This window comes from Mus pahari, chromosome 5 (assembly GCF_900095145.1).
Source record: "Mus pahari chromosome 5, PAHARI_EIJ_v1.1, whole genome shotgun sequence".
NCBI classification, from domain to species: domain Eukaryota; kingdom Metazoa; phylum Chordata; class Mammalia; order Rodentia; family Muridae; genus Mus; species Mus pahari.
In genome coordinates this window covers 32,199,853-32,222,072 of record NC_034594.1, presented here as the reverse complement: position 1 = coordinate 32,222,072, position 22,220 = coordinate 32,199,853, and the positions used below count along the sequence as shown (strand labels likewise).

At 41.6% G+C, this 22,220-nt stretch overlaps 1 protein-coding gene across 2 annotated transcripts in view; it reads left to right on the top strand.

The window, feature by feature from the left end:
• Mfsd6 (major facilitator superfamily domain containing 6) overlaps window positions 1-17,605 on the top strand; it is a 63,563-nt gene extending 45,958 nt beyond the window's left edge. The window contains exons 4-8 of one of the 2 annotated variants that reach the window (XM_029539019.1): window positions 11,683-11,844; window positions 12,639-12,737; window positions 14,021-14,301; window positions 16,373-16,397; window positions 16,528-16,620. In XM_029539019.1, coding sequence (XP_029394879.1) covers window positions 11,683-11,844; window positions 12,639-12,737; window positions 14,021-14,301; window positions 16,373-16,397; window positions 16,528-16,538 — 578 coding nt within the window. In that variant the 3' untranslated portion in view covers window positions 16,539-16,620. Of the gene's footprint in view, window positions 1-11,682; window positions 11,845-12,638; window positions 12,738-14,020; window positions 14,302-16,372; window positions 16,398-16,527 lie in introns of both variants that reach the window. The other variant, XM_029539018.1, reaches the window with a different exon arrangement.
• The last annotated feature ends 4,615 nt before the right edge of the window (window positions 17,606-22,220 follow it).

The window sequence follows — 22,220 nt, the reverse complement described above, 5'->3', positions numbered from 1 at the left end:
ATTGGCGTTACAATTTTGATCGTCAGGATAAGAATACTGGAGTAGAAGCCCCGTAACAACCTGGGCTCCTAAATCACTGTTCGAAACATTCTGTGATTGCATAATTTCATTAGCTTTCTTAGGTGTTGCTGTATCATTTCCTAACTTGAAGGATGTGAGTGTACTCTAGCCAGGCAAATGTCCTGTTGTGACTCAGATTCACAGTTATTCATTTAAGTAGACTGTGTAAAACACATGCTCATTTACTATAGTCACTGCCCACATGAAAAAAAAAAAAAAAGAACATGCTGAACTAAAGAATATTTATCATTATAGTCATGTAATTATGTAATTCAAAAATAGGCACTCTTTAAAGGTGCTTTTCTCAGATCTGATATAATGTTCCATTGGTAAGAGAAAATGTGTTTACAAGTATATATACAAAGTTGGGTTATATAATAGCAAGTTATTGTTTGTTAAAAGGAAAGCTGTTGTCTGTAACTATTAGAAATCTGAAAGGGTTTTACAGTGAAGCACGCATCTCAGCATTTTGTCACTTAACAATCATAGACAAAGTATGGATCAGAAACTGAAGGAATGGCCATCCAGAGACTGCCCCACCTGGGGATTCATCCCATATACAGTCACCAAACCCAGACACTATTGTGGATGCCAACAAGTGCTTGCTAACAGGAGCCTGATAAAGCTGTCTCTCCAGTGCCTGACAAATACAGAGGTGGATGCTCTCAGCCAACCATTGGACTGAGCACAGGGTCCCCAATGGATGAACTAGAGAACAGACCCAAGGAGCTGAAAGGGTTTGCGGCCCCACTGGAGGAACAACAATATGAACAAACCAGTACCCCCAGATTACACCACCAACCAAAGAGTACACATGGAGAGACCCATGGATCCAGCCGCACATGTAGCAGAGGATGGCCTTGTGGGACATCAATGGGAAGAGAGGTCTTTGGTCCTGTGAAGGATCAATGCCCCAGTGTAGGGGAATGCCAGGGCCAGGAAGCAGGAGTGGGTGGGTTGGTGAGCAGGGGAAGAGGGAGGGAATAGGGGGTTTTCTGAGGGGAAACCAGGAAAGGGGGTAACATTTGAAATGTAAATAAAGAAAAATTATCTAATAAAAAACAGAGAAATGCACTGCAGAGAGAGAGAGAGAGAGAGAGAGAGAGAGAGAGAGAGAGAGAGAGAGAGAGAATCATAAAGCAGTAAGCATGAAGATGAAGAGCAAGAGCTCTCACATAAGGAAAACCGAATCTGTGACATTTCTTACTTCAAGGGTCTGTTCTTTCGTCTTGCTTAATTGTAATATCTGTTGATATATAAGGAAATTAAGACTCCATAAAGAGATCTGTGTACCTACTAAAAATGTATGTTGCTATAAAAATATAAAAATGTATATTGCATATTCACTAATATACTATTTTTTCTTTAAATTAGATATAAATTAGATATAAAAAGACAGTTTACATAAAAGACTCAATAAAAATAGCATTGGTGAATTTGGGCATGCTGGGTCAGGCATACGTGTTCTCCCAGCATTTGAGAGGTTGAGGGAAGACAATCTTGTGAGCTTGAAGCTAGCTTGAATGCAGCATGAGATCCTGTCTATAAAAGCCAACACAAGCCAACAACAAAAGACATTCATGGCGTGATTAGAGGAACAATCCAAGAGTTTTAGAAGAGAAGAAAACAAATGTTCTTAGTTGTCAATTTAGAAATCCTTTTCTGTTATTTAGCAAAGATGTCTAAAGTGAACTGAGACACTGTTTTAAAATGGGCTCAGGTGCTAAGGTCTTGCTTGCTCTAGAAGCCAGACACACACAGTGCACGGATGGACGGAGGAGTGTGCACTTGCAGTGAGAAGCTCATTAGAGCAACTAACCAGACTTGTGAAGCACAGAGTAGAGGCCTGAACATTTTATTGAAAAATTCTTCAAGGTCTGATCTGAGCTGGCATCTGAAGGGCCACAAGTGGCCGAACGGGAGTAGACACCGGCTGTGGAGCAGCACTGTAGACCAAAGAGTAGATGGCAAAAGCCACCCACACTCAGGAACACAAACACTGTGCTATGCTCAGGGCTGGATGGAGTGGCCATCACAAGCTGCTGATCTGGGACATAGGTCCTTATGGAATTCCCCTCAGAGTGTGTCAGGTGGGCCCTGGGCATGTTCTGGATCGAACAGGAATTCTTCCTGAGGCCAGCTATGGCTTACATTTCTATACTTTGTTTTACTCTCTTTTGTGCCCATGGAAATCAGGGCTGATCTGCCACAAGTAAGAAAGGTCCATAAATGCCTCCAGGTCCAGCAGAGGGTTCTGCAGCCTGTTTCCCCAGAGATCCCTGTTTCTATGCTGAGGACGTGGCTTCAGTCCTAGGCTGGTATTCTGGCTGCACAGATTCCCCTTCTTTGATATGTGGTATCCCCAGAAGGCTCACACAGATGAAACCGATCCACATCATATTACTAAACAGGTTTGTTTGGGCATCCTTGATTCTGGTGTCTGTATAGGCTTGTCCAAATGACCTTAGGATCTGCCCTTAAAGGAGATAATCTTAGTATATAGTCAATTCAGGAAATAGCTATAAGGAAATCCTGATTGTGGGACAAGCCCACGCGTCATCATGAATGCCTATTAAGGGTAGGGGTATAGCTTAAGGACAGTATTTGCTTAACATGTATCAAGCCCCTGGGTTTGAGTCCCAGCACTGCAGAGAAAGAAAGATGTCCTCCCCCTGTGTGTATTACATTAGTGTACACACATGTGCATGCAGCAGCAGCATATGTTGAGAAGTTACAGTATAACTTTCAGGAGTTGAGTCTCTCTTTTGTGGGTTTCAGGAATCAAACTCAGGTCCCCACGCTTTTGTGGCAAGCACGCTTACCTGCTGAGCCACCCAAGAACAGCCTCTTTAAAAAAATATAAGGGAAGTCTGTCTATAGCTGTAGGCTTTTCTACCCATGGCCAAGTTCCAGAAATAATGACTCTGAGACTGAATTATTTATAAATAAATGCCTAGGCCTAAAGCTCTGGCTCATTCCCACTAGCTTGTAACTTAATTAACCCGATTTATTCTATTCTAAGACCTGCCACATGGCCAGTGACCTCTCCTCAGGTTCGTGTGACTGACCCTCTCCATCAACTCTTTCCCCGTGTGGTGGTCAGTGCTCACTTGGAGCCCATCCTTTGAGAAGGCCAGCTACTGTTTTCAGCAGGCATCTTGGCAGCACCATCTAAAGAATCAGGCTTTCTGCTATGGTGAATCTGCAGTGATTTAAGAGTGGGTCTGAGTGCTGGCAGAGCTGTTGGACGGTGGTAATACTGGCCAAGATTATTTTTATTTTTCACAATTACTTTTACAAGGAACATTTAGATACTTGGGATTGTGACGTTTGATAAAGGTCAAGATCAGATGTGCTATGCTCCTTTCCTGTGTAGAGGTTAGCTGTAGCAATTCACAGAAAGACTTGGCAGCAGATGTGATCACAATTATTCTTGGTATTAGTGTGTATTGATGACGTGAGTTCAATTCCAGGGACCCACATGGTGGAAGGAGAGAACTCTAGCAAACTGCCGGCTGACCTCCACACTATCACATGCATGCACCCTGTCCAACATATAAAGTAAACAAATACGTGGTTTTGTTTGTTTTAGTGGAGGCTTAGCAGTTAAGAGCACTGTCTGTCCTTTCAGAGCACCCAGGTTTGATTTCTGGAACCCACATGGGGATTCACGACCATCTGTAATTCCAGGCCTAGGAGATCCAGTGCCTTCTTTTGGCTCCTGTGGGTATCAGGCATACACACGATGCACAGACATGCATCCAGGCAAAACATCTACACACATAAACAAACAAAAAAACATATTTAAGGAGAATAAACCAGACAGGGCTGCTATGGTGGAAGAGCTCCTTTTGGAAATGTATTTTTATTTATGTGGATGTGTATATGTGAGTTTATGTGCACCATGTGTATGTATGTGCCCACAATGGCTAAAAGAGGGCACCAGATATCCTGGAATTGTTCTACAATTCCAAGTGGGTGTCGGGAGCCAATCACAGGTGCTCTGGAAAAACAGTCAATGTTCTTAAGTGCTAAGCCATCTCCCTAGCCCCTGAGGAGGTCCTTTTGAGTTACTTGAGCTAATGTTTCCAGGACTGAAAAGTGAGAACTGGCCAGCTCCTCTGTGGGATCTAAGAGAGGAAGCAGAGCTTAGACTCTATGAGAGGTGGCTTTTCTGTCAGTAGCACTGGCCTTGGTCTCAGTCTGTCTCATGCAGTATGCTAGTCAGGGGGTAAGAGTCCTGTTTCCTTCTCATTATGTTCTGGAAGCTCACAGAAAAGCTTTATAAGACAACTAGCATCCAGGCTTTATCTGACAGCAGAAATTCTATTCTAGACATGATTCCAACTGTTAGCACCCATATTGTAAAAGCTCTGCCTGGCTTAATCCTTGAAGCACGTGTAGCTTGCTACATGAATAACTGTGATAGACAAGTCCAGTTAGTAACTGGTTATAAAAGTCAACTATTTCACAGTCACTGAATGATTTTTAAAATGGTTCCTTCAAAGTAGAATTGCCTTGTCCATCTGGAATGCTTTCTTGTCTGAAGGCCTCCTCTGGCAGTTGTGTTCCACTTTAGCTCTTTTAAAATATTTTCAGCCACATGAATTTCTATAATTTCAGTTATATAGTTACGTAGGACTTAGCTGCTTCCTAATTAATTTCCAAATACTAGTTTTGTTTCATAGTGTAACCCCTTGATTAAAAAAGTCCATGCCTTTACCATTTGACTTCTCCAAAGACCTACGTATATACCTACGTATATACCTACGTATAGAGATGCGGGTTTTATTACCCTCTGTCTTCTGTAGTTGCTATTTTCTAACTTCGAAATGCCCTAATTAAGATGAAATAGTTCTTAAAAATGTGTAAGTATCAAATAAATTCTGAAGCCTGGGCCAGTGTAGTGTCTTCCCCATGAACAGCTGTCAAGACACTGACGTGGGACACTCACATACTTAAACATTCATCTTTATGTTAGTTGAGGGAAGTTTTTAAAATCTGCAATAATTTTGAAGTTATAAAGTAACATTTGCTTTGCCTCTTCCCCTGCCAATAAGCTCTGCATCTTTGTGCAAAAGTCTCACAATCTGGAGCTAGAAGAAGAGACCAATAACAAGAATCAACCAATCAGTGCAAAGTATTAATGCAGTATATGACCATAATTATTGTCCAGTTAGTGTTAGGTAACATAGTCATACAAAGGTAACGTTATTAAAATATAAAAATCAATGTCAAGGAGAAGATATTTTAAAAGAGTCCCTTGCTAGGGGCTGTAGAAATGGCTTCATGGTTAAGATCAAGCACTGCTCTTCCAGGGATCTAAGTTTGATTCTCTGTACCCATGTCTAGAGGCTCACGACCATTTGTAACTCTAGCTTTAGGGCATTTGATATCTCTGGCTTCTGCTGGCCTGGCACACTCACATAGAGACCCACATGCACATACAATATTAAAAATGATAAAAAAATATATTTTAAAAAAAGACTGTCTTCCACTTCCAAGAGAATCTACTGTAGTTATATCTGCCATAATCTGGTTCTGCAGCCTCATGACCAAAGCATGTGAGAATCATAACTGGTCAGTGCACACTGGTCTTCAAATTACCTCTGATGGTGTGGTAATCTTATTTACATTGAGAAAAGTCATTTTCATGGCTGCATGGAGAAACACAGTAGACTATATAGTACTGCCAAGTCTTGACATTAAACACATTCAGTTTTCCTTGACACTACTAAAACCTGCTGTAAGATAGGCAGAAGGCAGAATGTAAGATTCATGAGGTTCTCAAATGTTGGATGGGGTTTTGTAGAGCTCACTGTTTTCCTTTATGTATATAAATGAGATACAGCCAGTGTTTTTCCCCCTATCCTCTTTTGTTTATGTATGACACTGGGACATTTTCTCCTGCTTTACCCAGAGTGTGTTTTATCCACAAACACTTCCTTCTTCACTTTCCATCATGAGACCCACTGCCTGCCTAGCTTTAGGCCATTGACCTTTTACTGAGTATGAAACCCTGTGCTGGGTGATACGTTCTTCAGGGCATTAATGGGCTCTTCTTTCTGGTAAATCCTGTCCCCCTTCACCCACTGCTGTGTGGCACACCATGAGCTGTGATGGCTGGAGCCACTTTTTGTCTTTTGTCAGTTGTAACATGCTATGTGGCACATAGTAAGATACCGATGCACGGATACACAAAAGAGATTCTGACAGTGCTATATATTGGTAAATGTGGAGACATGGACCCTTAGCAATAATTGCACTTTATAATTTTCTTCCCCCTCCACCACTACCTCTTCATCCTCTCCTCTCCTCTCCTCTCTCCTCTCCTCTCCTCTCCTCTCCCCCCCTCTTCTCTTCTCTTCTCCTCCTTCCCCCTCTTTTTTCTTCCTTCTTCTTCAGAAAGTCCTTTGTTGTTGACTCTAAGTCTGGCAGGCTTGCTCTTCATATTGTTTTCATTTCCTTGTGGATGTACAGCTTTTCCAGTCTGCCTTACAGTTAGTCATGTCAGGCCTGTACAGAAGGAAATGCTCCCTCTCAATCCAGCCCACAAGACTTCCCATATGGCGTCATTCCTTCCTAGCTCGGATGCTGAACGTTGGGGTAACAAGGCATTGAAGAGGGCAGGGTGCAGTTGGATCTGTGAATGTCTGTGTGGAGCAGAGCTGCCGATCCTCTGGTCTCCTGCCCAGTGGACATCATGTAAGCATGAATATTACTATGCAAAGCCAGGAGTCTGAAGCCTGTTTGTTATGACAGTCTCATTGCCTTAGCCATTACAGTTACTCTCTACTGCCTGCCTGGGGGAGGCCTTTTTTAGGAAGAGAGAAAGCACTCTCTTACTGAGGCTCATCGGATTGATCTTTCAGAAGCACGTTTGAAAGGCACTCCGGATAGAGCGAGTGCTTTGATTTTTCAGCAGCAAAGGCCTGCCACCGCTGCTCTTCTGAAGGTTACTGTGGAGGAGCTTTTATCATGTTCAATGAGTGGGCACAGACAGCAGAATCAAGACGAACAAAACAGCCCACCTCCCAGTGCTTTGTCAGGTCTCACCCCTCCCGGCCATCATGATTTGGTTTCCCCAAGTCAAGCAGCATTGTACAAAGGTATCTTAAGAAGGGGTCTTTCCCCCTAGTTTGTACATTCTGTTATTGCAGTAGAATACTACCGTGGGCCAAGAGAGAACAATTTTGAAGTGCATGTTTTGCAATATTATAAGGTAAAGATTCCCTGGGTGCATGAGAACTTTGGAACATGCAATTCCTTAGGAAAGGAACAAGGTAATAATACTCATTTCTTAAGAAGATAAATGTTCAGCCATGTATGATACTATCGGCAAAACTCCACAAAGCAGTTTAACTTATGCCAGTCCTCAAGGAATTATTGTGAAGTCATACCACTCCATTTATATACACTTCAGTTCTGAACACAGACACCTGAGATTCAGATCCCTTCTGCTGTTCTGTTGTCCCTACTGACCTTGAACAAGGCTAATCTCTCAGTGCCTGAGTTTTGTTTTGGAAAATGTAGAAAAAATATAGTTTCTATGGTTTGGAGGAATAAATGGAAGGCTATGTAAAATAGCATAATTCTATGTAGAGAAAAATGCTGTAAGGATGCAGCTAACAGCATTCTTATTGTTAATTATGCCTCCAGGTAGATACAGTTTGAATAGTATAGAAATGTTTCATTCCATGAGCCTCAAAGCTAATCCTGACTGAGCCCAGTAAAGCTAGGGGGGACTGAGACACTTAGACTTCATACCTGTCTGATCTTTGGAGAGTCATTCATTGTCACTCAGCATATTTATCAAACATCTACTTTGTGATTTGATGACAATTACTACCAAGGAACCTCAGTACATTTATAACAAATAGTTGAAGAAGGGTGAGCATATGCTCTAACAGAGTCCATGTGGGGGGACTAGAGGTAGGAACTTTACTGTGTGCATTACTGACTTTTCCTTCAGTTAATACCTCCAGTTGACTTAAAGAACATAGTTTACTGCTGGGCAGTGGTGGCACACACCTTTAATCCCAGCACTTGGGAGGCAAAGGCAGGCAGATTTCTGAGTTTGAGGCCAGCCTGGTCTACAGAGTGAGTTCCAGGACAGCCAGAGTGATACAGAGAAACCCTGTCTCGAAAATTATCTAGTCTATCTGTCTTGCAATTATCTATTAATAACACTCCCAAATAGAAATCTAACTGCACAGATTCTTTTATAACTGCCCTCCAATACCAGCCAACAGATTCTAAACATATTGTCAGTATCATGTTCAAGTTATACTGCTGTAAAATACTTTAATTTCCTCATAAAATAAAATTTTAGAAAACAGTTTTGGAAGAGGAGAGGGGTGTAGAAAGAGGGAAGAAAAGAGGGAAAGATGGGGAGCAGGAAGCAGTGAGAGAGATGTATATACATTATTATTCAAATGCTTTTGTGTGTAACAAAGCCCATATACACAGGCTAATTCAGGACTTAGATATGATCTAAACCCCAAATATAATGTAATGTTGTGGTCACATACATAGCCACACCTATCTACCTCTACTTATAAATCCTACAACTGATGGCGTAGACAGATTCATCAATGAAGTTAGCCTATGGCTATTTGATATGGTTTTCTGGCATTGGAAATCATTTTTAAAGATGAATCAATTTGAATTCTACTATTGAGTCTAATTAATTTTGTTTCTCAGTATACTTTTGAATTTTGTTCTAGTATAACTCATAAAAATAATATAGGTATCTGAAAAAGAAGTCAATATCATCTTATAAATATAAATGAAAATATTCTCACTGTATACTACTATGTCAACATTTATAACTAGGGCTCTGTCTAGGCATTATTTGATTCTGAAAAGACTGACAGTGTCTACAGTGCTGCGGTTGTTTAACCAGACAAAGCAAATAGTTTATTTGACATCTGTGGAAATTAATTAAATGTGCATGCTATTAATAACTATTCAGTCCATATTTGTAGTTAAAAAATAACCTAGATTTGTTCAAGGATGCAGTTCAGTGGTAATATTTGCCCTGTGTGTAAGAAGGCTGGATAACCTCAGTACTGCCAAAGACAAAGCAAGGCAAACAAATTCCATAAAACCTACTTCCTTGAAATTATGACTGAAGCACATATAAGAAACAGGAGAATGGATTTAATATTTCTAAGTTAATGACAAGGCATATACTGATGTGCACAGTAAAGATAAGGTTTATTCCTTCATGGGCCTCCTTGATCACAGTCAGGCCAGGTAACTCTGAATTAAGATTCACCTTTCCTCTGCTGGATTTATTTGTATTCCTGTAAATACAATTTGTTTCTGAGATATAGTTAGGTAACTTGGAAACAGTACAGTCCTTCTAGGTTTCACTTTTATGGTTGCTTATGTGAGGCCAGATCAGGCTCAGTCGAGGGATAAATATTACATGAGACCCCACAAACCCCTCTATTGTATATTCCTCTAATCCCACAGACGGTGTGTTTTTCAGTAGGGCCAAGAAGAGGACTCAACATTTCTCCAAAAATATACAGATAGCCAATAGCGCCCTACAGTGCTCAGCACTGCTTGTCAGAATTGTAAGCCAGAACACAGCAGACACTGTTTTGCCCAGAAAAATTTGGACTGCTATTATTAGAAGAAAGAAGTTTTTAAAAGTTCTGGTTAGGAGAACTTGTAGATTTCTGGTGTGTGTGGTGTGTGAAATGGTACAGCTGCTGTAGTAAACTGCTGTTTTTAAAAACATGAAATATAATGAATGCAATGTGACTGGAAAGTCCACTTCTATCTGTATAAACACCAGCATGTATTTACTTGAAGATACTGAAATATCAATATTTAATCAATATTATTCATAATAATCAAAAGGTGTAAACAACTCAGATGTAATCAACAGAGGAACAAAATGTGATATATATGTTTTCTATATGTGCAGTGGACTATTATTTAGTCTTTACAAAAACAGAAAATCATTTTTATATTAGTCATTTTTGGTTTTGACCATTTCATGAATGTATAGAATGTATTCTGATTATGCCGCCCACCCTGTGGCTCTCAGCTTCCTCCTATCAAAACCTCACCTCTATTAGCCCCTTTCCCAGGTTTATGAGTTTTGGTTTGGGTTTTGTGACCTATTGAAATTACTTAGGGCCATCTGTGTGGCCATTGGATTGGAACGATACGTTTGAGCCTGGGAGGCTCATCGGTGGCTGCAGAGCTGCAGTCAAGGATCCCCCTCTGGCAGGCTCTTGCCAGGAGCAAGCCTTCAGGAGTAAGGGCTGGACTGTCTGAGCCCTCTCCTTCCATTCCCAGCTGCTGACAGGTTTCACTCCTGTCAGACGCATTGTATTCATTGCTGCTGTGAGTTCACGATCACCATAGCTGTGCCTTGTCCAGAAGAGAGCATTCTGCAGCCCTGTGCACTACCATCTGCCTCCACATTCTTTCCCTCCCCTCTTCTGTAGTGTCCCCTAAGCATTGGCAAGGGTGGTATAAATGTCTTATTTAGAGCTTACCTATCACTTAGTCTCAGCACTTCTTACAGCCATAATCTTCAGTCAGTACCATTCACTGGAAAGAGGTTTCTCTGATTAAGGATGATAGTAGCATTTCTCTATTGGTATAAGTATAAATATTTAGAACCAGGTTGACACTCTATCAGTTTAGCTAAACAATAGTGTTCAGTTCCCCACTAAGATCTAGGATCTTCCCAACCATGTGTTGTTGGTTTTTTTTTGTTTTGTTTTGTTTTGTTTGTTTTGTTTTGTTTTGTTTTAAACAAGGTTCCCCTTTTGGATAAGGTCTTGAATCCAAACCAAAAGTAGTTGATATCCTCATAACAGTGGTACCACTGTTGCAAAAGTAGGCACATCTTACTGAAAGGTCAGACTTGTAGATCATAGAGTTCACAACCAGGTACAACTATTAACATTTCCTCTCCTAGCAACTTGTACAGCACCCCCTGGGACCTGAAAGGGCAGGGAGGATGTTTCCAGCTCCATCACAGCTTGACTTCTCTATGCTTGCATCCAAGGTGTGCACTGAAGGAGGGGAGAGGCAGAACACATGCCACACTATGGACAAACCTTAAAGACATCACACTAAGTGAAACAAGCTAGACAAAAAAAAAAAATACCGTTATGATTCTACCCATATGAGACGCAGAGCAGTCACATTCACAGAGATGGGAAGATGGTTGGTTGTTAGGGAATAGCCTGGTGGGGTAAAGGGCGATGCTTTTGTTTAGGATGATAAGAAAGTCAAAGATGGATAATAGTGATGGATGTTCAACACTGTGAGTGTGCCTAATGCTACAACACTGTCACTGTCCCTAAAGCTACTGAACTATATGTTGAGAAAAATAGTTAAAATGATCATCAGAAGTACATTGTATGCTTGAATGAAATTCTCAAAGCAAAAAAATATATTGCAGTGGCTTAAATGAAACATTTGTTTTATATGTTTTATTATAAAATATATACATGTGTTTACACGTATGCATAGTATATCTACATATTATAATAGGTCTCTGGTTTAATAAACAATTCATGCCACAAAGTAAGTGTTATCCAAGGAGTGCTGAGCAGACGCTGAGGCCCACCTGCCCTTCTTCCGTAGGTGTCACACACGCAGCCATCTGGGCAGCATGCATCTCTTACCTCAGTGCAGCTGTTCCACCTGAGCTGAGGACTTCTGCACAGGGAATCCTGCAAGGCCTTCATCTGGGTCTGGGGAGAGGATGTGGTGCCATGATTGGAGGCGTGTTAGTCAATTATTTTGGTAAGAATGATTTTTTCTTTTGGTCGTTTGGGGAAAATAGTTTTGGTTTTTTTTTTTTTTTTTCCAACTCTACCAGTATTCCCATCCTCCTCTTTTTACACTGCATGGACATCATAATTGTAAAGCACATGCTCAGGTTGTGAAGATGTTTAAAGCCATTTAGGTCATTCTAGGAAATTAGGTTGTAAAGATGTCCATAGTCCAATCTTCTGGCAAATGGCTTGATGAAATGCTACATAAGCCTCAAAGGAGCCACACAAATGAAGAAGCACACTCACACGCTTTCAGTTGATTCCTGTACCTCACACCTGACGTAATAATAATAAGGAAACTGAATCCATTATCCTTACTTAGAAAGGCCTCCCTATTCACTGTTCTTGACACTGGGTCTTTGCATCACAGCCAGTCTGCCTCATTTGACCTCTCCTTGGAAATCTGATGGCTGAGACAGTCAGTCATTCTGGGATTTTTTTTTGACTGCTTGGTCTGTGCAAGGCACCCAGGGTTGTGTGAATTTATAGCACTATTTAAGATCTGCTGCCCAACTGCAGATGAATAGCACTGTTCCTTAGCAAGCTGGCCGACCGGCATCATGAAGACAGCACTGAGTATCATGTCGGGATGGATGTGACTGAGAACCGGCACTGGGGTCTCCTAATACAGGCAGCCAAGGAAAGGGGCGTGAGTCACTGCTCAGTGAACCCGTGCTTCCTTTGCCCCAGTGTTAAGACTGTTTAGGGTAAAAGGTTGCTGTATTTCCTGGAATTACAGTTTGGCCCTTGCTTATTTTCAAGGGGCTGCTGCAACCTTCCGAGGGATTGGCATGGCTTGCCTGGTGATCCTCCTCCTCTTTGCCCTGATCCAGTGGCTGGCAGTACCAGATGAGGAAGAAGGTGAACATTTCCTTTCCTTTCATCTTTGGAGGTGAGCGTAGGAGGTTAAGGGTTTGGGGCCAGGCTTCTTCTACATGTAACCTGGACTGGCCTCGAGTTTGCAATCCTGCCTCTTTCTTGGTGGTTCCCAAGAATCCCACCGTTCTGTGAACAACTGGCCTGCAGGCATCATGTTCTCAGTGGTGTCCTGGTAAACTCACGATAGAGATGACATACCTCCTATAACAAGAAGACTGGCTGCTGAGCTGATTGCAGTTTCTTGGTTTTGTTTTATGTAATAGTGCAAAGTGCTGTGGAAGTGGTAGTTTCAAACCTCCCTGGAATTCTTAAGAGATATCAGATATAAGGCAAATACATGCAACTGTGTGGAATTTACTACCAGTAACATGGGGTGCCCTTATTAAACTGTATACCCTTACCTTCATTAAACATATGTCTGTGGATGCTTCTGCTGAGAGGCATGGCCTTTGTTAAAACTGTCATGCAGCTAGGCGTGGTGGCGCATGCTTTTAATCCCAGCACTTGGGAGGCAGAGGCAGGTGGACTTCTGAGTTCGAGGCCAGCCTGGTCTACAAAGTGAGTTCCAGGACAGTCAGGGTTATACAGAGAAACCCTGTCTCAAAAAAACAACAAAACAAAACAAAAACTGTCATGCAAAGGGTAGGGCAGGCCCGTGAAACAGGTCAGCAGGTAGAAGCAACTGCTGCCAAGCCTGACTTCAATCCCAGAGACCCACACAGTGCAAGGACAGAACCAATGCCTTCAAGTCGTCCTCTCCGGCCTTCACCTGTGTTCTATGTCACTCCCACAAACACCACACACACACACACACACACACACACACAAAATAAATAAATAGTACAATTTTTTGACATCTTAGTTGTGAGCCTAGCCTTTAACTTCTGAAATATCTCTCTAGTCCTGATTTAAAAAAATTAGTGGAGGGAGGTTATATCAAATGTAATATGTAGATGACATGAGTCAGGTGATATAAAACTTTTGGTGAAAAGTGTCAACCAATAGAAGGCACATGATGTTGGTCACTCTGTGCCAGCACAGAGCTGGCCATCTTGGATTCTCAGTCCTTCAGTATTCTCAGTCTTGGGGCCTGAGGTGCTTCTAGTAAGAGAGAACATTGCTTGTTACAGAACCTCAGAGGAACATCTCAATTTCACTGACCCAGCACTGGACAAAGAGTATAGGGTCCTACCATGTCTCCTTCACCTTAGTTTGAAACATGTAGAAAACTCAAAAAGTCATCTTAACATTATTTTTCTCTCTAGACAAGACAATGTTGGCAGAAAGGATCCCTGTTCCCTCTAGTCCTGTTCCCATAGCAACCATCGACCTGGTACAGCAACAGACAGAAGATGTCATGCCACGCATTGAGGCCCGACTTCCGCCCAAGAAAACCAAACACCAGGAAGAGCAGGAAGATGTAAATAAACCGGCCTGGGGGGTCAGCTCTTCTCCTTGGGTGACCTTGGTCTATGCTCTCTACCAAGTTAAAGAGCTAATGCAACTGACAAGAGACAGCCGCGCTTCTGAGATACAACCTTTACAGGTAACCCTCTGCTGGGCTAGCATGGCGTCTGCACTGGTACTCCCTCTTTGTTCATCAAAACACATGGGAAACAGAAAAGCAGGCATGTTAGCAAAGGATATCAGTGGTCTGGGATCACTCTGTCACAGGAGTATCTACCAGGTAGCATAGGAAGAGAATGTGCTTTATGGAGATCAGAAAGGCTTCACAAAGGCTTTTTTTTTTTTTTTTTTAAATCAATTACAGCTTTGCATACTACAATTTTCAGCCAGAATATACAGCTCTTGCTTTCAGAAACTGTGTTTACTAATCTCTATAAATCAGAATTCCAGGGGGACCATTACACATACCAGAAGTGCAGTAAACAGCTGCTAAATTAACCCATTAATCTATGCCTCATATGGCTCTGTCTGGTTCCCTATTCAGTAAAGTCTGGTTATGAGAGACCTCACTTGGGAGGTAAAGGCATGTTCTTTTTTGCTCCCAAAGGTTTTCCTGAAAAAAGTCAAATGGTATTGATGAAATCAGCAATTATAGAAATAAAGTCGTACCCCAACTTTGGAAAAGAAATGTGCCTTCTGTGAACAGTTTGGTCAAAGCCATAAATCTACTCCACTGTTAGATTAATCTTTCCACTTTCTTGATAAGTAATGTCAGCTTTATATTAACAGTATCTTAAAAGGACCCAGAGGAGGGCAGGCAAGATGGCTCATTTGGTAAATACACCTGTCACCAAGCTTGATGACCTGAGTTTGACCTTTGGAATCCAAATAGTTGAAAGACAAAACCAACTCCCACAAGTTGTCCTCATACTCCCATACCCACTTCATGGCACACTTATTCCCACAATAAAAACAAACAAACAAAAAAACAAATAAATGTGATTTTTAAAAAGGGACTCAAAAGGAAAAATAAGAGGGAAAATAAAGAGTAATTTCTTTTTAAAAATTTTGACAAACTACTGGTGATTGCAGAGATAGCCCGGCAGTTGTCTGCTACTGTTGCAAAGGACTTGAGTTTGGTTCTGAGCATCCAGGATGCGCCTAGCATCACAGTTGTATGTACCTCTATCTCCAAAGGATTTAATGGTGCTCGTGTGCAGGTGCCCATCCACCAACACGCATGCACACACATAATTCAAAATAAAGACAAAGCTTCATAAAAAGAAAAAGCAAGTTTGTCAAACTACCTTAATTAATCCCGGCTTTATAAACTACCTGGAAAGTCTTTGCATAGTTTTACTGAACTGACACTTCACTGATAGCCATATTCGTGCCACTCTGTGCATAATCCAATTTACTCACTCATCAAGCCAGGACTGGACTGAGACAGAGGAGCACTCAGAGGCTTCCATAGCTTAAAGCAGGAAGGAGATGCAGGGAAAGGATGCCCCAGTACCCAGGAGAGGCAATGCTTCAGTGCTTTGTGAATTCATTTTTCCAGAGGCTCAGGAGCCTGTGCAGCATTAAAGTTTGCTTTTCTTCCCTCTGGTGTGAGTTAAAATTAGTAATAGCTGACAGGTATGTTATTGTATTGTTGTGAGGTAATTACATTTCAGAATCAGGGGAATGAAAGAAAAAAATTTTAGTTCAACTACAGGAAATAGAAATGAACATCAATTCAGAAGAAAAAAAAAACTGAAATCATGTTCCCTGGTTTGTACAATCAATGTAGCATTTTACGAATGGTGCTGGTGTGTGTTCTCAGATCACGCCCATTGGCTTCACAAACTCTGTGTGCACTCCTCCCTGCTCTGTCTTGCTTAACTATTAGTACTCATTTTGAAATCCTACGTGTGCGTTAGGACTCTATCACAGGCACTCTTTGCCCAGATATCTTGAGGCCGAGGGTCCTTGTTTACAGTGTCTCCTGGCTCTTGAATACTGTGGTCTTCCCAATCGCTAGTATTCAGGTATCCCATGGCTCTTGCCTGGTGACTTGCCACAGGGCTGGGGTACTCTGTAAATATTTGCAACGTATACGTAAATGTAAAGTTGTTTGCCTAGCAGTGACAAGAACACAGATACAAATGTTCCCTCAGCCATAGGTATGTCTGCTTATAGTGTTTGTGTTTTTCATGCGGCTTTGGCAGTTGCACATAGGAAAGGACATGAAAGGTAAGATGTCTATCCTATTCCTTTATGCGTTGGTCCCTGAAGTGGACCACATATTCACTGTGTGGAAATATGTATAATGGTTGGATTTGTTTTTTCTCGAACACCATGGAACATCTGTTTTTCCTTCCAGGGGACCAGTGAGAATCGGGAAGTCTCTCCAGCTGGTGGAGCCCAACGTGCCCCACGCGAAACTCACTCTGCCTCACCTAGAAACCAGCCATCCCCTGACACAGCAGCATCTCAAACGCAGTCCAGCCCTGCTCACCCCAGTGCTACTCCACATGGACAGGAGAGTGGAGAGAAGCAGGCTCAGCCCACTGTGGGAGAACACTGAGGGTCATCTCATACCCTGCATGGCACTAGGCACCTCAGCCAGGACAGAGGGCGAGGCCCCAACCCTGACCATGCCTCTGCAAGGGGGTCACTGCAATGCATAAGCTTCTAAATATCTAAACTCATTACTGTGGAACAACACACACACACACACACACACACACACACACACACTCACACTCACACGCACGCAGATGCACAAATGCATAGGCACACATGAGTACATGTTGGCAGGAAAACAGAGACTGCCACAGTCCTGTAGAGACACAGAGCAGTGTCTCTTGGTTAGTTAGGTCTGGCCTAACTTCTCCACCAAGGTGATAGGGTGAGAAGCATAACTCACACCAAGTTGGGTGAATGAAAGGGCCACAACGTGAACAAGGACTTCATCTCCCTCTTCTGATTATTTATTCTAAATATTGGGTTCTTAGTGAAAAGTGAGAGGAAAAAAGTCTATCTCTAGTTTTATTCATCTTGAAGAACTTTAAAAATTGTAAGACATATTGAAAAGGGAACCAGATGGAACCTAGTAGAACATATGCTTTTTTGTTGTTTAGAAAAGTTCAAAGTTTCACTGAACTTTGTACATCTCTAGCAAATATATTTTTATATGCATATAAGTATATAGTGAGCATAGTTCTTTGGGAAGCAAAGCTGTTACTGACTACTGCATACTGAGTTGAGCTTTAAAATGTCTTTGATGCAATGGGCTGTGAGAATGACCAGAAGTGAGAGAATATCTCAAAGACTCCAACCAACCAGTATCCTAAGACATGACACACAAGGCCTTTCTAAGCAGGCCCTTCTATAGCAGCCTCTGTTGCTGTATTTTATTTAATTAGACTTGGGTTCTAATTAGCTAATGGAATTAAAAACCAACTCACTGGATTGCTAAGTGTTAAGCTAAAGAGTACTCTTTACAAAGAGCAGGATAAGATTTAAGTGCCTGGGGAGGGACATGATGTTTAAAACTTACATAGTAGGTCTGTTTTGTTTGTAAGGGAGTAAGTAGGGAGCCAGGAATGGGAATTCTGGGAATAAGAATGACTTTCTAAAGACTTAAGAAATGAATCTTAGCATATTCTTCTCCCCCAAACCATAGTCATACACTGAAAACTCATGGGATTGGGCTACAAACTATACCAGGTACCACCACAGATAGAGGATGTCTGGGTGACTGCATGTAGAGCTTGCTCTTAGAAGGAAAGCAGTGGCTGTAAGAAGCCTAGGGGTGCCTGCCTGTGGAAAGGGGGATGCTGCTGTGGTTGAATGTGGGTCAGTCATATTGTGGATGGACACCAGAATGGTTTGAAATGGAAGCTCACCCTAGCCTCTAACCTAGGAGACATGATCGGCTGTACAGTGGAGGCTTCTGTGTGACAGTTCCCCTACCTCTGGAGGGAACATTCTACACCCGGATGCCTAGCTTCACCACAAAACACAGCTTGGAATGATGGGAACAATTAATCTAATGGTTACTTTTGCACTTGAATAGTACTGCACTGTCAACCCCCCAAGGCTCCTTTTAAGTGACCTTTAAAATCAGATGTATTTATTATGCTTGTGCAATTACAGAAATGAAGTGGGAGACAGACTGAGCCCCACCTATGAATGTACAGTATGTGGATTGTGAAACTGACTGTAGGGAATCAGAGCATTGTTTCTCGTGTTTACAATTCTAGTTGATTTCTTTGAAAAGCTGCGGGGGGTTTGGGAGATGCCCAGTTGGATGTATTGGAATAAAAAGTCAATACCATTTTTAAATATTTCTTAAATGAAAAACATGTGACCAAACAAGGGAACATCCTCTGCTCTGTAATGAACGACACCCAATTCAATATGCCTTCGTTACAAAATGTTTACTGTGAGCGTCGATCCAACACAATGCAGTAATTTCTAGCCTTCTGAGCTGACACCTTCACGAGTTTGTGGACTTTGTGACTTTTTCTTCCTGTTCTTACAGTGCCATATGTCACTTGACAAATATTAAAGTGAATTCCAATTAAACTTGATTTGAGAATTTTATAACCTCTCTTGAGATCCTTGGAAATACTCAGGGATGTCAAAACAGGCTAGTAATCACCACCATAGTGATTTGCCCTGCTCCCCTCTGCCTGAACAGTTATGTTACACTAGAGTTCTGTGTGGACCCACGTTGGCTCGCTGCTATTAACTCGACTATTTTCAAAGCCTTAAGCAGAGTAATAGTACATCCCGAAGGCCAGCACAGCTAAAGAGCCAGAGTCATAGTACGGTGCTACTTTATCATCCTAGTGACCTTGCAGTGGCAGGAAGCAGGCAGGTGGCTAGCACTCCCGGGGATTTGCAGCTTGCTCATGGGACCCCGAAGCAACATGCCTCTCAGCCTATCAGTTAAGTAGAGCAACTGCAAAAAAGGGAAGTTCGTCCATGGTTAGATCATTTGTTTTTAAAAAGCCCTACCTGGTATGCATAAACTTCCTCATTGAAAATATGAGGATTTTAAAGCCAATAGGGCCTAAGTTATGGGATCATGGTCAAAGCCAGGACACAGACTCAACGCTTGCCAACACCAGAGTCCTGTCTACCACCTTTCCATCCTAGTGGGAGGGAAGGCTTCCACTGTGGTACAATACATAAATAGCCCAGCATTGAGTTCTGTGTGCCTGAAACCTATGTGTGTTTCTATTCTTGATTTCTAGACATTCTCTAGAACCTTAAATCAGCATCCCAGGCAATAGCCTTACCAATAAAACTTCCTGGATAGATTGAGGGTTCTCTGCTTTGGTTGTCCCAGTATGAATGCTGTGAGCTGCCTGTGACTCTCACAGTGGATATGTGCCTAATGTGTCTCTGAGGATTTCTGTCTTTTTTTGGTTGGTTAGCTTTTTTGTTTGTAGAACATGATTTTAGTATTTTCAACTGTTAATATTCAACAAACGGAATAATTATTTTAAGATATATTTCGTTATATGTCTCCCTTTTCATTTCTGATTTTATTCATTTGGAAACTGTCTTTGTGCCCTCTGGTTAGTCTGGCTAAGGGTTTATCTATCTTGTTGATTATTCTCAAAAAAACAGCTCCTGGTTTTGATTCTCTGTATAGTTGTTTTTGTTTCTACTTGGTTAATTTCAGCCCTGAGTTTGATTATTTCCTGCCATCTACTTCTCTTGGGTGTATTTGCTTCTTTTTGTTCTAGAGCTCTCAGGTGTGCTGCCAAGCTGCTAGTTTAAGTAAGCTCTTTCCAGTTTCTTCTGGGAGGCACTTAGAGCTATGAGTTTTCCTCTTACAACTGCTTTCCTTGTGTCCCATAAAGTTTGGTATGATGTGTCTTCATTTTCATTATATTCTAAAAAAGTGTTTCACTTTTTTTTTCTTTCTTGACCAAGTTATCATTGAGTAGAGTGTTGTTCAGCTTCCATGTATATGCGTGCTTTCCGTTGTTTTTGTTGGTATTTAAGAGCAGCCTTAGTCTGTGGTGATCTGATATGGTGCATGGAATTATTTCAAACTTCTTGTATCTGTTGAGGCCTGTTTTGTGACTGATTATATGTCAATTTTGGAGGAGGTACCACGAGGTGCTGACAAGAAGGTATATTATTTTGCTTTAGGATGAAATGTTCTGTAGATACTGTTAGATCCATTTGGTTAATAAGTTCTGTTAGTTTCACTGGGTCTCTGTTTAGTTTGTTTCCCTGATCTGTCCATGGCTGAAAGTGGGGTGTTGAAGTCTCCCACTATTATTATATGGGGTACAATGTGTGCTTTGAGCTTTAGTAAAGTTTCTTTATGAATGTGGGTGCCCTTGCATTTGGAACATAGATGTTTAGAATTGAGAGTTCATCTTGGTAGATTTTTCATTTGACCAGTATAAAGTGTCCTTCCTTATCTTTTTTGATAACTTTTGGTTGAAAGTTGCTTTTATTTGATATTAGAATGGCTACTCCAGCTTGTTTCTTGGGACCATTTGCTTTGAAAATTGTTTTCAAACTTTTTACTCTGAGGTAGTGTCTGTCTTTGTCACTGAGGTGCATTTCCTGTATGCAGCAAAATGCTGGGTCCTGTTTACATAGCCAGTCTATTAATCAATGTCTTTTTATTGGGGAATTGAGTCCACTGATGTTGAGATATTAGGGAAAAGTGATTGCTACTTCCTGTTATTTTTGTGGGTTTCTATCTTTAAACCACTTCCTGTGATGCAAACTGGCATATAAGACATCTCTTATGGGAAGTCTCAGGGCCTCTACTTCCCTAAGTTCTGCAAGAGCACTTGGACCCAAGTTAGGTGACTCTGTGAAGGTGGGAGTATTGTTATGAGAGATGATTACTGGAAAGGGAAAGGGTGATTTCCCACCCAGACATCCTTCAGTGCATTGAGACAAGACACAGGCTACCCTTACAACTCTAAACCACTCACGTACTGTTTATGCAAAAGCTTTAAAAACTCCCTGATGCAGAACTTCTAAACCAATGGGCATCTGGGAAAGTGATGCTTATATGAGGACAGGATTTGGGAGGTGAAAGAAATGTTTTTTTTTTCAAATCAGAAATCATATAGCTTATGCAGGGTCAGCTGTGGCTTATAAAAGGGAGCAACTTGCTGCTGTCTGGGAAAATGTGAGCCAGCCCAGGTGAACATCTCATCTGGTTCCCATCTGCCCTGGGCCGCTAACACACTTGCCTTATTGCAGCTCAAGATTTGACCCAGATTTCACAGGGCAGCTTGGAGACTTCATAGAGCTAGGGTCAAGAATGTGGGCCTGGGGCCAGAAGTCTGTCTGGACTGAAGTGTCAGCTTTGCCAGTCACAGTTTATATGGGCCTAAGGCCTCCTGTATAAAACTGAGGTTTCAGTGAGACTTGACAGTACAGAACCAGGTAAATGCGTCTGCTGAGATAGAATCTGCTGGTCATGTGAGTCTCAGTGTCTTTATCTTCTGCCAGCTGTTATACACTGCAGACTGGCTAATGGGAAGACAGGTCTAGAGAATGGAAGTCAGGTATGAGACAGAGGCTAAACCGGCACCTCATCTATCCATGCAGTGTCACCCAAGTGGGGAATCTGTGAAGGTAGCTTGCTCACGGGGTCATCTGAAGACACCTGTCTTGCTGCAGGCTTCATCAGACAAACATCCCATGTGATTTATGTGTAGGATTCCACTGCTGGTTAGACAGGAAAATCAATCCAAAAATTACACATCTAATTGTGGGGAATCCCCAAATAGAGGATAATGTGAGATCCTATTTGGGTGGTTATTTATCAACATCGCCTCTGGATCTTAAACTATGTATATGTTCAGATATATTGATACAATTCATCAGATATTCTAAAATCTGTAATCTTTTAAATTTCTAGATATCTTAAAAAGACATAAATTCAAATATTTTCCTGTCACATGGATACTCCTCTAAAATTCAGCCCTGAGTATTATTGGCAAGCTATATAACTAATTTACAAAGTGTCTTTGTGCTTGTAAACTGTTTTAAAACCCTTTAAAACTGACATTCAAA